Source organism: Lycorma delicatula, chromosome 3, assembly GCF_047948215.1.
Source record: "Lycorma delicatula isolate Av1 chromosome 3, ASM4794821v1, whole genome shotgun sequence".
Lineage (NCBI taxonomy): Eukaryota > Metazoa > Arthropoda > Insecta > Hemiptera > Fulgoridae > Lycorma > Lycorma delicatula.
This window is the reverse complement of record NC_134457.1, coordinates 161522817-161538998: the sequence shown is the minus strand read 5'-3', so window position 1 is coordinate 161538998 and position 16182 is coordinate 161522817. Positions and strand designations below refer to the sequence as shown.

Sequence of the window (16182 nt, the reverse complement as noted above, 5' to 3'; positions counted from 1 at the left end):
GCTGACGGAGTGTTGTGGAGAAATAATGGGTTCGTCTTCATCTGAAGAATATTTATCAATGATGGGAGAGAGTTCTTCCAACGAGACAGCTTGCGAATCTGAATCTGATATCACAAGCGATTCAGCAAAAAAATTAAATGTTTACTTGATTAACTTTTTTGTTTAAATTTTTTTCGCAGGATTGAAACAGGAAAATGGACAATAAATATAAAAGAGTTAGGTTGGAAGCAGTTCAGCGTATGGGAGAGTTTACTCTAATTGAAAATGCATTTGCATGTAATCTTTTAACGTATTATTATAAAAATGATAATGATGTAATTAGTAACAACATTAAAAACTAAAAATAATTATATTTGTCATTATGTTAATTTAAAACAAGCTATTCGTAACGGACTTAGAGTAACTAAAGTACATAAAATACTGCAATTTATTCAATCTCCTTGGTTAAAAAGCTATATAAATTTAAATGTGTTTATATAAATTTAAGTGTTAGAACTTAGTAAGACACTAATGTATAATTTTCATTATAATATAATGAAGAAAAAATATAGATCTAAGATTAATCTTCTTTATATGGATACCGATAGCTTTTTTTATGAAATAGAGACTCATGATTTTTACCAAGATTTACAAGATGAAAGTTTTATTGAGTATTTTGATACGTCTGATTTTCCTGTTTCACATCCTCTTTTTTCAATTAAAAATAAAAAAGTTTTAGGTAAATTTAAGGATGAATGTAACGGCATTCCTATAAAAGAATTTATCGGATTAAGAGCAAAATTATATACTTTTACAACTACAAAGGGGATTACGAAAAAAGCTAAAGGAATAAAAAAGAATGTAGTAAAAAACAAATTAAATATCAACCATTACAGAAACTGTTTATTGAAAGCAAGTGACGATAGCAAAGACCTTTATGTTCAAATGAAACTGATTCGATCAAAAAAACACTTAGTTGAAACTGTGACAGTAAACAAATTAGCATTAAGCAGTTATGATGATAAACGTGTTGCAGTTAATAACATATTAACTTTACCTTGGGGGCATGTTGATATTCCTTTAGAACTTAAACGTTTATTTAATCATTAAATTATTTTCAATTTTGTTTTTTCTTTTCAGTTAAAAATGTACAAAAAATCTTGTTATTATAGCATTAGAGTAACCAAACCGCTTTCATTAGTAGCATGTTCAACATTAAGTGTGGTTCAAGCAATAACTAGTGGCTTAATAGAGGTTACAGATGAATTAAGGCATTTATTTTTAATACTAGACGAAAATGAATTAGATTTTAAAGTTAATGTATACAGCAGGTTTAATTATAAGAATGTAATCGATCCGAATATATGTTATTATTGTTTACTAAATAATTTTTTCTCACTTACATATCTTTCAGTTAAAGAAATGGTTGATAACTATCTTTGTGTTCATTTGACTAAAAATTTAAATATTGATGATGAAGAAGAAAATTATATATTTTCTGTTTTAACAACAGAAACTCTCAATAACATTGTATCAATTTTAATTAATAAAAAACATAATAATTCCGTAAAGATTCACTTTCTTACAGAAAGATCGAATAAATGGTTTAGTTATTTATTTAGTAAACAATATAATTCTATATTATATAGTAAAAATTGGTAATTTTATCAATAATATTTTAAATAAATATTTATTGTTTTAATTAAATTAATGTATGTTTTATTTTATTATAATCAATATAAAATGTATTTAGTATTTTAATATATTCAATTAAAATATATTTATTATTTTATTATATTCAATTAAATTAATGTATGTTTTATTTTATTATAATCAATTAAAATGTATTTAATATTTTAAATAGATATTTATTGTTTCAATTAAATTAATGTATGTATTATTTTATTATATTAAATAAAGATGTATTTAGTATTTTATTATATTTAATAAAATGTATCCAGCATTTTTTATAGTCAAAAGTAAATGTTTTGTAAAAATAAATAATTTTTCAAAGTTTATTTCAGTTTTTATTTTATTTCAACCTTTTTTATCATTAAAAACTAATTATAAAAAGGATAAAAGGTAGTTATTTTTATTAAAATAAGTTACAATACATTTTTCTGAATTAATTTATTAAATAAAATTTGATTACAAATTTCAATCAAAAATATAATTTTTACATGAACTTATCGATAATTCTTTCTTTATCCTAAATTCACACAATTCCTTTTAAACTTCTTTTTTAGGATAAACATGAAATTTACTGATAAATTCAGTGAACTGTTTTAAGATATTGTTACTGTAACATAGCAAACCAAAAAGCTCATGATCTTTAGTTCCAAATCTGATTACTTTTTGGAAGAATTCATTATACTCATAATAATTTCCATTCTTAAAAAAATAAAGTAGTCCGTTGTTAAAACGAGTAACCCCATCTATATCTGCCGGTATTCCAGGAAACAGATTGGATACAAGATCTGTTCGAGCAACAGTGAATGAACATTCATTTATCTCCCCCACAAAATCTTCATTATAAATCACATAAGTTTTTCCAGTATATGTATTTACGATACCATTAATCGTACAAGGATGACCGATGTTAAAGTGTGAACATACATTCCTAGGATAGCCTATGACCAACTGTTGAGTATTAAGATTGAACATAAACAATTTATGATTTTCAATTAATACTATTTCTCCGTTCGGTCTCTGGTACATCGCATCTATTCCTTTGAATGTATCTAAAGAAAGAAACTTTAATCGTTCAGTAATTTCAAGTGGTCTATAATAATTTTTGCTATCATATTTACTGCTGTTCGCAATATTTATTATCCATAACTGTTTTTTGAATATTACATAAACTTTACCATTTACTAGCAAGTAATGAATTTTATTCTCATCATCTTCTTTTATTGCGCACACGTCGGTAATAACCTCTGAAGACTTAGGAACAGTAGTAGATTTAGTCGTTTGAACAGGTTTAGCAGTAGTTGTCATCGCTTTACTGCCGTAAAGCGACTGAATGGCTAATATATCGTCTTCGCTTAAATTTGAACGTTTGTTTAGTAAAGGGTACATGAGAGCATCTTTATTGAAAGAATGGTGAACACCCAAGGCGTGACCAATCTCATGCATCAACGTGCTCAGAAGGTTGGTTTTGTCTTTTTCCTCTTTACCTTCAGGATCAAAATTCCAATTCTCCTCTTCATCAATGTGAATTTCTATGGGTGTGTTAGCAGTGTTAGGAGAAAACGCATGCGCCAAAACACCTCCAGGTCCATCAAATTTGCTCGAGCATCGAACTTTATCGTTTTTGGCACATGTGTGGATACCATATTTGTCAGAAATTAGGATATCATATCCGTAATAATCATGTTTGAAACTTAACGATGTGTGCTTTGCCCATTCATCAAAAGCAATGTTAGCTAATTTCATCTTTTCAGCCGTTGCTCGTTGGTAGTGCCATTTCAGTTCTGGTTTTCTCCATATGATTCTTGAAACTACATACGGTAATATATCTGGTACACCGCATCGAGGCTCACGCATTAAAGCGATGGTCTTACTATTTAACTCCCCATTAACCGGAAGATGAAAAGATTCTTGAAACAGTTTTACGGCATCTTTTACTGCTTTTTCATCAGTTAAGCTTGCATTATCTCCTTTGAGATATCCATAGTCCAATAGAAATTTATTAGAATCAAATTCATCTGCATTTATAGAAATTGTTGTGATAAAAAACGTTATGAAGTATATGATAATCATCTTATTGCACTGTTTTAAAGACTGAACGTAACAAATGGAACATTTCATTTAAATACATTCCAAAATCTTATTGTTTAGAGGAGAAGGGATAATTAAACCTAAAATAAAAACAACTATTTCTTTTTTAAGTTATTTATTGTTCTTTAATAATCAAAATACAAATACATATTTTATTTGATGTTAAATTTTAAATACAATTTTATTTCAAATTAAAATTTATTATTCTTCACTCCAGTCTTTTTCATCTTCAGGAAACAGTTGAAGAATCTTGATGTCTGGATCTTGTTGCATGTAGTTGGGTAGATCCTCATAAATTTTAGGCGGAACATACCTTCCGTAAAGGTCGATAATAACCTGCTTAGGAAGGTGACGTAGAACGTTACGTCCGGGACTGTTTAAATAACACTCTTTTGCTTTTTCTATAGCATTTCCCACCGTTTCCAACATATAATAAAATTTACTTTGTTCACTCCACCACATGTGTAACCATATAGCCTTTTTCATAGCGCAATTATGTTTTTCACCAAAAGGGCATACTTTGTTTATTGAAGAACCGAATAAATCGATCGGAGGACAATCGTAACCGTCAAGGTCTGTTATTATATTCCGTTTATTGTTTAGTATTTGTTCTAACACTTTTTTCTTTTCTTTGCACTTTACATATATAGTACACATTGGTGCTAAATTTTCAAAAATGGTTGATAACCTCAAGTGTTCAATAAAACCCGAATTCCAATTGAATCCGATTTGTTTCTGAAAGTTTTGTATTGCAACTCTTGTAGTTTGAGATGAAATATCATAGTAGTCAAAAGGTGGCTTGAATAGATATTGCTCGAATCGGAGCCCATCCAAAGAAATTAAAACTAATTCTTTAATGTAGACATCAGCGTTGGGTAAACGAAAAAAGTAAAGTCTGATATAAAGACAGACATGTTGACTTTACCGACTAACAGACTAAACTGGTTAGGAAACGTTTTTGACTGTGCCAGTTAAAGGAGAATATTGCATTATGCAATCACTTATCATCAAACAATAGGCTGTTGTGTTGTCGGGAATGTTGGTAGAAGTTTGTATCTCGATTTTAATATCGACCGCGCCAGTTTTCAAAGTATCGTTTTGTTTTGAACAATCTATAAAGATTAATGGCATAGCATAGTACTTGGATGGGGTAATTAACGCAGCCGCTGAATTCCTGTTATAATAAGATCTATAGAAACTCTTAAACATTTCGTATAATATAATGCTATCTCCTTGAATGTGTTCATAAGGATAATATACTGAATTCAGATACAAGCGTATGTTATTAAGTGAAATGGTATCAAAATTCGAAGCTCTTTTTGTTGCGTCTCCTTTTCTCGATGTTTGAAATCCAATGATAACATAATGAGGTTTTTCCACCTGCGTTGTTGTTTTAACTGTCCAAATTACATCTTTACTGATAGGTAGAGTTGGGTATTCGTACAAGTTCCACTTTCGGAACATCATCAAAATTGGTTCATCCTTATCTACCAGTCTAAGAAGTGATAACCGTTTTTCATCCGATACGTTAACATATGGTATTTTCCAACTAATTTTCGTTATTATGAAGGTAAATGTTTTTCCAGCTGGAACGACAAAAGCATTATTATTAGTGGAAGCCCAAAGCAGAATGAGTTCCTGTTTAACGTTTAGCAGTATCTTATTATAATCTTCAAAAAAGCCCAAGAGCATCTTCAGCGGAAGTAATACCTTAAACTTTGCCGATTCACCATCGATATATACACCGTTGACCGGTTGGATATCTTCAACACCGTCCGATGACCAACCATGCATAAAAATTGAATCTTTTTCGAAGTTTCTCAGTGATAGAGCATTTTTCATCGTTGAAGTTATCCCCACATTTCTCACCCTATCCACCTCCTGTCCTGCAATTTCATAACGAATTTCATCGAAAAGAAACGCGCCAAAATTGTTGCATAGTTTTAGTGTTGAATCTGAAACTCCATTAGCATCACTATACGTTCCGTTGATGAGTAAATAACTTTCGCACGGAAGCGTGTATACATCCTGTTGCTGGACAGGAATTCTTATTTCATCACTATTATTAAATGTAGTTGATGCATAAGGATAGTGAGTATGAAATTCTTTACCCGTAATGCTTTCATCAAATACCGCGTTCGCAGTATCAACGTCTATTATCTGTCCGCTCATTGTTGTAATACTTTAAAACCTAAAGATTCCAAAAATCGTACGTTTTCTCGTGTTAGCCGTTTAAGCTTCGCAGGTTGACTAGTCGTTAACGGGACTATGGGAGGGAATTTATATTCTGCATTATCAACGAAAATCAGCACCATCGTTTCTTCGTCTTAAATGCAGTCTCACCGTCACTTCTTCACCACCGAAACTTATCAGTTCTGAATTTTGATTATAAACGTGCACAGTTATATTCCGTATAGACTTGGTGTTGACCGGAAGATAAATGACACTGTGCGGTACTTCAATTATCTTATATCCCCGTCCAACTCTGGGATAGAATTCGTGAATGATATGACCTTCTTCTCCGCCTACAAATGAACCGCGGGCGATGTTACAACTTATACGTATTGCATTTACAGATGAAATACTAACAGGTTTCTGAGATGTATGCCAGAAGTTTGCTGGTAGGACCATTTCATCAAATCCCAAAAGAGTACGGATAGAATGTGGTTTTGTAAAATTTACTATTTCAGTACAAAATAAACGCGAGTGCATCGTCGTAGGTTCGATTAAGATTTTAATCAAACATTTTGCATCATTTTTATTGCGATTTCGTTGTTTACCTTTATCATTGTCAGTCGCGTTCGATTCATCGCAGTTGCCCATCCCATGTTTCAATTTAATTTTCAAATCATCAATCTCATACATCCCCGGCGGAAGCTTTATCGATTTACTGCCATGGTAACCGTAATAAAACATATTATTTTTTTCTTTTTCTACATTTTGAATGTTATTATATGACATAAAATCAATCAGGCCGATTTCCCACGCGGCATCGCCGAGTTCTATCGGAGGGAAAAAATCTGCAGACAGTATAGAAGATTTTCCGTTTAGGCAGAACATATCAGAAACTTTAAACATAGATGCCCGCAAACAACTGAATTAAAATCCTGTCTGCGGTCTAAATTATACTGGATGTTGACTTTCTCTTTGTTGGATTTAAGATATTGGACTAGCTCTTTAGGTGGCTGTAAATTACCGTAACTGTCAAAATAAAACACGTTCGCGTTACGTTTTTTATAACAAACCCAATGCGTACCCGGATTGAGGACACTGTCCAAGTTCACTATTCCCGATTCGAATTTATTTATTCTAGCTGGTAAAGTATCGCGCATGAAAACACCTCTGAAGTGGGGTAAATTAATTTTTCGCGCAAACCGTATTAACTCCACATCTGATAAAGGATGAATGGGGAGTTTGCGTAGTAAATTTAATGCTTTTTTCTGCCTTGACGACGACGACGACGACTGCGACCTGCAGACCGGCGTTTTTTTACGCCGCATCCGGTTTTAGATCGGTACGGTTCAAGATAAGCACCTTTCCCCTTTTTTCTTATAGTTTTTTTTCGCACACCTCTGACTGAAGCTTTCTTCAATCTTCCGCCGAATTTACTCTTTATTTTCATAGCGTTTGTTACAGCCCACGCAGCAGCCTTCTCTGCAATGCTGGAATCGGGCGCGGATACCCTTTGCCAAGCTCTTTCCGCTAACTCTTTATCAGCTTGTGCTCTTCGCCGAGAATCGTTGTAGATACTATACGCTATATCATGCGCCTTACAAGCTTTATCGAGTGGATTTATACCAAGATCGCCTCTTTCCAATCTTTGTTTTAGTTTTGTTCCGGGTCCGCAATATTGGTAACCGGGTATGTGAGCCTCGAAAGGAAGAAGATCTACAGCCCGATTGAGAACTGTTCCTACTACGTTACGTGCAATACCGAAAGTTTTACCCGGAAGACTTTCGATCGAACTTATCAATCCGTTTCCTGTTTTACAACTAACGTTACACTTGTTCGTGCTCTTCATTTTATCCCCAACTAAAAGTCTTCGGTCAATGCATCCGTATTTAAATCAGATTCTTTTTCAGTTTGAGTTACCGCATCTTTCTGAACCTCGCTTTTCAATCGAGAAATACTTTCCTCTAATCGCTGACGAACAATGGGGTCATTAGTATTTTACTTCTTAAAGGATTTTCTATTTCTTTTCCTATCATATTTTCTATTTTAGCGATGATCTAATCGAATTTCTGTTGAATAAGGAACCGTACATATCTCATGGTCACCAAATCGTTTTCATCATCTGGATGAGCGGCGTTTTTGGCACGAGCTCCTTTGAAATCTACCACTTTAAAATGTGTTTGTTCTTCACACGCTAAAAAATCGTGATCAGAGGCATATTGCTCGATTAAATATATGCAATCGTCCATGTTAACAGCATCATCATAATATTCCGCTGATGCTAGATTGCAAATTTTTTTTTTCGCGGGCGTCGATATCACCCTCTTCAGTAATCCCAAACGGGATTCTTGAACCAAATTCTGTCTGTCCTAACCTGTTGACTGGCATGATCTCAAATGACTTGCTTACAGTGCGCCTTCTCCTTTTATTAGTCCTCGTTCTTTTAATTCCTCGACTATCGATACAATTTCATTATCATGTGCGGTATTACCTGCCTTTTTTGACGCGATCAATAGTTTTAGCCTCTCACAGATTTCGTTAGGATCATCAAAATAAACGTAATCGACTTTATGGTTTTCATTCAAAGTCATTGCAGATGGTACTAAACCTTCACCTCGTTTTTTCGAGGTGAACGGTGGAAAAAGCTTGCTTATTACTTCCACATACTTAAATCCCGAATTAGTCTTTACCCGTTCCAGAGCGGAATTATTTCTTCTGTGCGCATTTGTTGCGATTCAAATTTTCCTATATTCTTCCAAATCTTCTTCAGTGAATAACTTCGGGTTTTTCCAGAAAAGTAATTCGAACAAACCTCGGCTTGCAGGATACTTCACTTCTCTTATCAGGATGTTACTTTCCTTATCGAAATCGATTAATGAATCTCCAATCTTCAGTTCGTTTCCTTCAAAATGAACACCGTAAACGTTATCCATGTTGTTTTCTACATCTCTGATGGCGTCAAGCATAAATTCCTGCGCTAACCCTTCTCGCATGCTTGTCTTGAGAGACATGCTCATTTGCATTTTCCCTTCGGGTGTATTCAACATTTGTACTATGCTGGGTTGAGATTCATAAGTCTCTTCTTGTTCGATCCTAGGTGACTGTTCTTCGGCTTTTTCAGCTCGATGGTGAGCCGAATAAGAAAGAAATCTTTTAGCCTTTTGTCGACGTCTCATACCGGTCATTTCATCATCTACCCTATCAGATGGTTGAGCTAGCTGAAAAGGAAATGGACTAGAAGTATCCATCTTATTATGTAATTTTGCAGTCGACCTTTTTATTTCAGGTTCTGGTTCATCATTTGCTAAAGAACGTTTACTATGTTTCATCCTATCTTCTTCAGTTAATTGATCGAATATAGAACCCATATCAAACCTCTTTTCAAAATCTCGGTAATCTCGCTCCTCTTTTTCACGCAACACTTCAGCTTAGATTTTCGGTAGTGAACGTTCTTTTGAATCTATTTCTTTTTTTATCCGTTTTCCCATTTCTCTCTCTTCAGAACCGAACTGTTCTGCTATCTTAATCAGAGGTTCAGTAAGCGGTTTGAAATCTTGTTGAAGTCTTAAATCGGACTCGAATCTTCCTCTTACCAATTCGCCATGTTTTCTTTTAATACTCCTGCGGATCTCCGCGATCTCCGCGGTGACACGCTCACGATCCTCCATAGTAGACATTTATGTTTAATCTGACTGCATGCACTCACTATCTTTCTTTAAGTATGTTGAAGTATTTAAAGTTGATTCATAAGCGCGCACGTTAGCCTGTAGGCTTTTTTAGGCTTTTTCATAAGCGTGCACGTTAGCCTGTAGGCTTTTTTAGGCTTTTTCATAAGCGCGCACGTTAGCCTGTAGGCTTTTTTAGGCTTTTTCATAAGCGCGCACGTTAGCCTGTAGGCTTTTTTAGGCTTTTTCATAAGCGTGCACGTTAGCCTGTAGGCTTTTTTAGGCTTTTTCATAAGCGCGCACGTTAGCCTGTAGGCTTTTTTAGGCTTTTTCATAAGCGCGCACGTTAGCCTGTAGGCTTTTTTAGGCTTTTTCATAAGCGCGCACATTAGCCTGTAGGCTTTTTTAGGCTTTTTCATAAGCGCGCACGTTAGCCTGTAGGCTTTTTTAGGCTTTTTCATAAGCGTGCACGCTAGCCTGTAGGCTTTTTTAGGCTTTTTTAGGCTTTTTCAGGCTCTTTTCAAGCTCTCTTTCGCGCTTTTGTATGCTTTTTTCAGGCTTTCCGATAAAGATGTCAAATTAAATCTGTACCGTCCTTTATCAAAATCTCTCTCCTTATCAATTACTAAAAATCCATTTTTTATCCGGTTCCAAGCCTCATTACATATTTCTTTAAACTTTTCAAATGATATATCCGGTGTAACATGATCATGATATATATGTCTCAGGTTTCTTTCATCCTGTCGAAACACCATGAGAAAATTCGCATTGTCTCGGACCAATTGTTTAGGAATTTTACTATATGTTTGACTCATATAAAACACATCAATGTTATTATGCCGTCCCATAGTAAAATATTTTGTTATGTTATTTTGTTTTTCGCATATTACATCATCGAATATCATTATAGAATTCGGTTCCGTTTCTTCCGGTGCCACAATAACATCGTTATCACTATAAGGATAGTAACCTATCCCTTCAACATCAGTCAACAAACTTTTTAAAAATAAGTATTTAGGCTGGTACAATGATTTAGAAAAAACATATATGTTACTGAACCTTAACCCGCTAGGGTCAAATAAAAGATTGAAAACTGCATTCGTCTTACCAGAATTTGAAGGACCTACAACCAAGCATCTGATATTATCTGGAAGAAGAGGACTATGTCTTTTTATAGAATTTAAATCAGATACCTCACCTATTAAACGGTCAAAATTAATTACTGTTAGCTTCCGATCTTGTTCTTCAGCATCCATCTCTGCTACTGAATAAATTACATAAGTGTAATTTATTTTATTAAATCCTTTTTATCTATCCACGAGTCCTCCTTCTTATCAAATCCCAACCAGCGAACTAATAATTTATCACCGCGTTTTTTTAATACTTTTTCAACCAAATAAACGTTGCCGTACTTGGTTTTACTAAGTTCTTCCGTATAGAAACTTCCTTTTAACACTTCCCCTTTCCCATCTTTAAGAATGTACGTTATAGGTTGTGTTTGTTTTATCTTGAAAATTGTAAAAACTTCATTAGTCCAATTCGGAAGATATCCTTTCGCAAATATCTTTTTATACTTACTTATGCTTACCTGATCACCAACATTAAATTTAATCGTGGTCGTATGCTGATGACGTTTTTTTGCAACCTTTAATATATTTAACAACACTTCGCGTTCGTTTTTATAAGAAACATCTTTAGGTTTAAAACCAGTAGTTCTATGCACCCTATTGTTATATTTTTCAATTATTTCATCCAATATACTTACCCATCGGTAATCACCCTGTTCGGTAAATTTACGCCACATATTAGTCTTGAGAGTTCTATTGAACCGCTCCACTATTGATGCCTTTTTATCGGAAAAAGTTGAATAATGATTTATATTGAATTTTAGTAATAACGATCTCAATTTTGAATTAAACCATTCTTTTCCATCATCGGTTTGAAAATGCTTCATTTTATGTTTATGAAATATGGGTTTAAGGACCATTACAACTTCATCTGCGTTTTTACTCTTCAATGGAAAAGCAAAAGCAAATTTTGAAAAACAATTTATAATTGTGAGAATATATTTATATCCCCTATTAAATCTTGAGTATTGTATCATCTCTACTAAGTCTGCTTGGTACAAATCGTCTATACCCTTAAGTTCAACAGACAGATTTCTGCGAGCTTGCTTGTGAAGCTCTCTTGCTATCCCTTGTTTAACACTCATCATTTTATTATAAACTAAATTTAAATTGGATGTTTTTAACTTATATATTTAAGGTGAAAAATAAGGATAAAATAATAAAATTCTTTTCAATTTATAAATCTATTTATTCATTGGTTTTGATAACATATTATTTTACAAATAATAAACGAGATAAAATTCCCACTCAATTAATTTGTTTCGCAAAAATTCATATTCAATAACTGTCGGTATTTTCATTTTTACTACTTCTGTTTTATTACCGAAATATTTTCCTTTCTTTATTACTTCTAATCTTGATAAAGGGAAAGTTTTCTTCAAAATATTTATTAAATGATTTATCGATTTTATTCGACCTCCCGGTACAAATCCTATTATCCATGAATCGCTTGTGATATCAGATTCAGATTCGCAAGCTGTCTCGTTGGAAGAACTCTCTCCCATCATTGATAAATATTCTTCAGATGAAGACGAACCCATTATTTCTCCACAACACTCCGTCAGCAATTAACCTAGAACAAACAAATAGAAAATAATTATACAAATACTTATATATTACTGATAAACTTATAAAAATGTTTACTAAAATACAACACACCTTTCATTTTATTTTTCACCATTTTGCAATTATATGAAACTTTTTGATGCTCCTTAAACGGGTTATCATTATCCAACCACTCAAAAATTTCAAGACCACATTCGATACATGCCACAGAATCCATCACGCCGGTGAAATAAAATCCTGCTTCCAACAATAATTCAACCTTTGGAAAAAGCCTTGGCCAATTACTAAAAGTACTCATCATCAGGTCAATACAAACTATGCTATCTTTAAAAAATAAACAACAATTGAATAATTCTTCAGCAACACTACAAGTTTCATCATGTGTTTTATGTGCAATTCCGCAATGAAATAAATTAGTTTCAGAGGTTATAGTCCAATTACATTCCTTACATGAAACGAATCCATCATTATCGAAGCGATTTAATCCACATTCTTTAATAATTCTGAATGGGAGTGTGTTTATCCTTTTGCTGAGCGCCGCAAACGGGACAAACATCTCCTAGATTTATTTTTCTGATTCCACTTTTGACAGCATATAGTCTTATATCAAATTCAATTTCTTCTAGTTCTTTTTTAAATATGTTCAGCCTCTCACAGTAGCTCTTAAGAATCTCTTTTTGCAACTGCGACATCAATCTTAAACAGAAACAAAAAAATATTAGAAACAGAAAATATTAGGAACAAAAAATTAAAAAATTCCTTTCAATAAATTATTAACATACCTTTTTCACGAATGAATAATTATATTCTTCTTCTATGACTGTTGATTACTTCTTCTACAACAACTGATTCATTTGGTTGCAAAAAGGAAATATAATATACTATAACGTTAAAGACATTTATTAAATACTAAAGTTAAAGTGTTACTTAAACTAACATAAGAATTAAAAACAATTATTTAATACTAAAAACAAAACTAGCATGTAATAGCTTCAGTCATTTCAATTTTTTATTTAAACTATTTTTCCACCTTTTGTTTCAATTACTAATTGTATTGGGCTTCTACAGAAAGGACATTTTTTTCATCGACTATAGGTTTACTTTCGAGACGATCATTACATAATTTGCAGACGGAATGACCACACAAAACAAAAGTTACTTTTATTAAATTACTAAAGCAAATTTGACAAATATATTTTTCTTTTATCTCATCTTCTGATAAAGAATTTATTTCAATATCCCCCTCCTGGGTTTCGTCAAATTCATTTTCTTCATGTTTCACAATACATAATAATATATTAGATATATTATTGGAAAATGGATAAATAATATATTCTCCTTCTTCTATAATCGCTGATTCATTCGACTGCAAAAAGGAAAATATAATAAATCAATTTAAATTAAGCTTAGAAACATTTATTCAAAGCTACAATTAAAGTATTACATAAATTACATTCGACAGGTACTTTTTTAAAATATAATAACTTACATCTAAAACATAATGGATGTGCACATGGAATAGTAACAAATTTAATTACATTTATTTTACAAAATTGGCATGTTATTGCTTCTCGATCGTTTAAAGCAATTGTTTCACTAAGTCTAATAGGAAAACTATTTTTATCAGGTTTCCTTTGCGATTTTGCAAAACCTTTATTTAACATTTTATGTAGAACAGAACCATTTTTTATTTTGTGCATAAATCCTCCACCTTTTATTAATAAAGAATTTTTTGTTGTACAAATTATTACTCCACAGTTGATTACCTCTTTCATCGGTAAATTTTCAATATTTATTTTCATTTTATATTCTCCTTCTTCTTTTGCATTTAGACAACGCCTAAGTCCAAAATAAGCCTCTTGTTCATTATGAAACTGAAATTGAAAGAAAGACGTATTAGTTTCTCTGTAAAACTAAAAATATATTTGTTTTTATCAAATAAAAAAATAATATTTGCCTTTGTAAATCTAACACGGTTTTCGAGGATGAATGATGTTGTTACTACTGTGCTTTCTTCACTTTCATTATTTTCAACATCAGCAGCAGCCTCTGCTATGAGGTTATCGTTGCCGTCATCTAATAAAGGATGATGTTGTTGGTCGTCGACTTCCCCATACACCAACCTTCGCGGTATTAATAACTGCAGCCGCTGATTAGGAGTTCCCTCTAATTCATCATCTTCTTGTAAAACATCGTAAACAACATGTTCTAATTGCGCATCATTTACTGGAAACATTTCTTCGGACATCTACAAAGAAATATTTTCATTGTACTCTAACAAAAATAACGAAAAATATGTAATAATATATAACTTATAAGAAAAATAATAAAAAAATATGTAATAATATATTACTTCTAAGAAAAAACTTACTGTTTTATAAAGGTGACGAAAATATTGATATAATCCAATACAAAACGCCAGTTTTCCAATCTTAGCACCAATATGTTTTGAATTATTTAATTTTAATTAATCTGCAAAGAAAACAGTTGCATTACTATTTATTTTAATTTTGTGAACTAGATGTACAAGAATTGATTTTAAATACATAAACTGGAACAGAATTATTTTACATTTAAATATTGGCTGGAAAAATAATTATTAAATAAATATGAAATAGAATTATATTTAAGCGAATAATTTTACATTTAAATATTATTTCACTTACCTCTTTAAATAAAGATGATAAAGATGATAATATAATAGTAGCAGCAAAACGTAACAGTAACAGCAAAACGTAGTATGAATCCGTTAAATTTTTGGCGGGTATTTATATGTATCGGCTATCATTATCATTGAGATAACTTTGAAAATAACAATGCTATCACCAATTGACGCAAATGCATTATCGGTTGACTTTCAAACTAGTAAACAAGGTTAATGCAAAGTCAGCAAGCACGTGTACATTTTTTTATGCCGAAGTAAGCACATTTTGATTTTTTTTTTTTTTTTTGATGTCATTTTTTTTTTGATGACGTCATTTTTTTTTTTTTTCGGGTCAAAGGTCAATTATTATTATTTTTTTTTATGACGTCAGAGGGGGCGGGGGGTGATGACGTCATTGATTTTTTTGATGACGTCATTGATGACGCTTGTCCCAGAACCGGCATTTTTACACTACTGAAGTAGTATTGAATAAACTTAATCCAATAAGAGAGACATCTATTTTACTCTAAAGTTAAAAAAGAAAACCATTTCCAGCGATTTTTATTTTCATTACACAAATTCCTATCTAACATGATTACACATTATTTTCAGAGTTTTTTTTGAGCGATGGCTTACCTGAAAGTGGAATATGTGGAAGAAACGGAAGCAATTAAATTGCAGTTATCAAACATTTTACTACAGATCATGTACTGGAAAAGAAGAAACAGATTGACCAGAAATTCAAGTATACGGATTGGCTAATGGGTAGGGGTTCTCAGTTGTCTCTCTCTAACAAGGTCCTTTAAGGATGACACAAAATAACGAGAATTTTGAAATACGTAATGGCAGCCATGTGCAGTAGTCTGTATTGCTTTATGCAGAGGCAACCTTACCATTCAATCATCATGGAGCAGTGAAGCGGTCAACAGCGTGCTTTCGCCATAAAAATGTTTTACAAAACCAACGATAGTTTGGAAGGTGCACAGAGGGAGTTCCCATGCCATTACTATGTAGGGTGTGTTCCATGAAAACACTCGATAAAAACGTGGACCTAAGGCAAACATGGATCAGAAAAATCGACCAACAAGTGCCCATAATCCATACAATATTGAGTTTGTACGCGTTTCAATCGTACAGAGCCCACGGCGTTTAATTCGTAAAAAACCATCTTTATTCGGGTTGTCCCGAGAGAGTGTTTGCCGAATTCTTCATTTCGACTTAAATTTTCATCCTTACAAGTACAAATAAT

The 16182-nt window shown here is 32.4% G+C and overlaps 2 protein-coding genes across 4 annotated transcripts in view; both read right to left on the bottom strand.

The window, feature by feature from the left end:
• LOC142322160 (uncharacterized) overlaps positions 1-16182 on the bottom strand; it is a 528320-nt gene that overhangs the window by 465845 nt on the left and 46293 nt on the right. The window lies entirely within an intron of this gene.
• On the bottom strand, positions 11907-12653 carry LOC142321010 (death-associated inhibitor of apoptosis 1-like). The gene is made up of 2 exons (XM_075359004.1): positions 12383-12653; positions 11907-12296 (listed from the first exon to the last, which is right to left on the bottom strand). Exons 1-2 carry the CDS (start codon positions 12588-12590, stop codon positions 12292-12294), a joined length of 213 nt encoding a protein of 70 aa, XP_075215119.1. The 5' UTR covers positions 12591-12653; the 3' UTR covers positions 11907-12291.

Excerpts from the sequence above, each read along its gene's own strand:
- LOC142321010 (XM_075359004.1), bottom strand. The coding sequence starts at position 12,590 with ATGATGAGTACTTTTAGTAATTGGCCAAGGCTTTTTCCAAAGGTTGAA.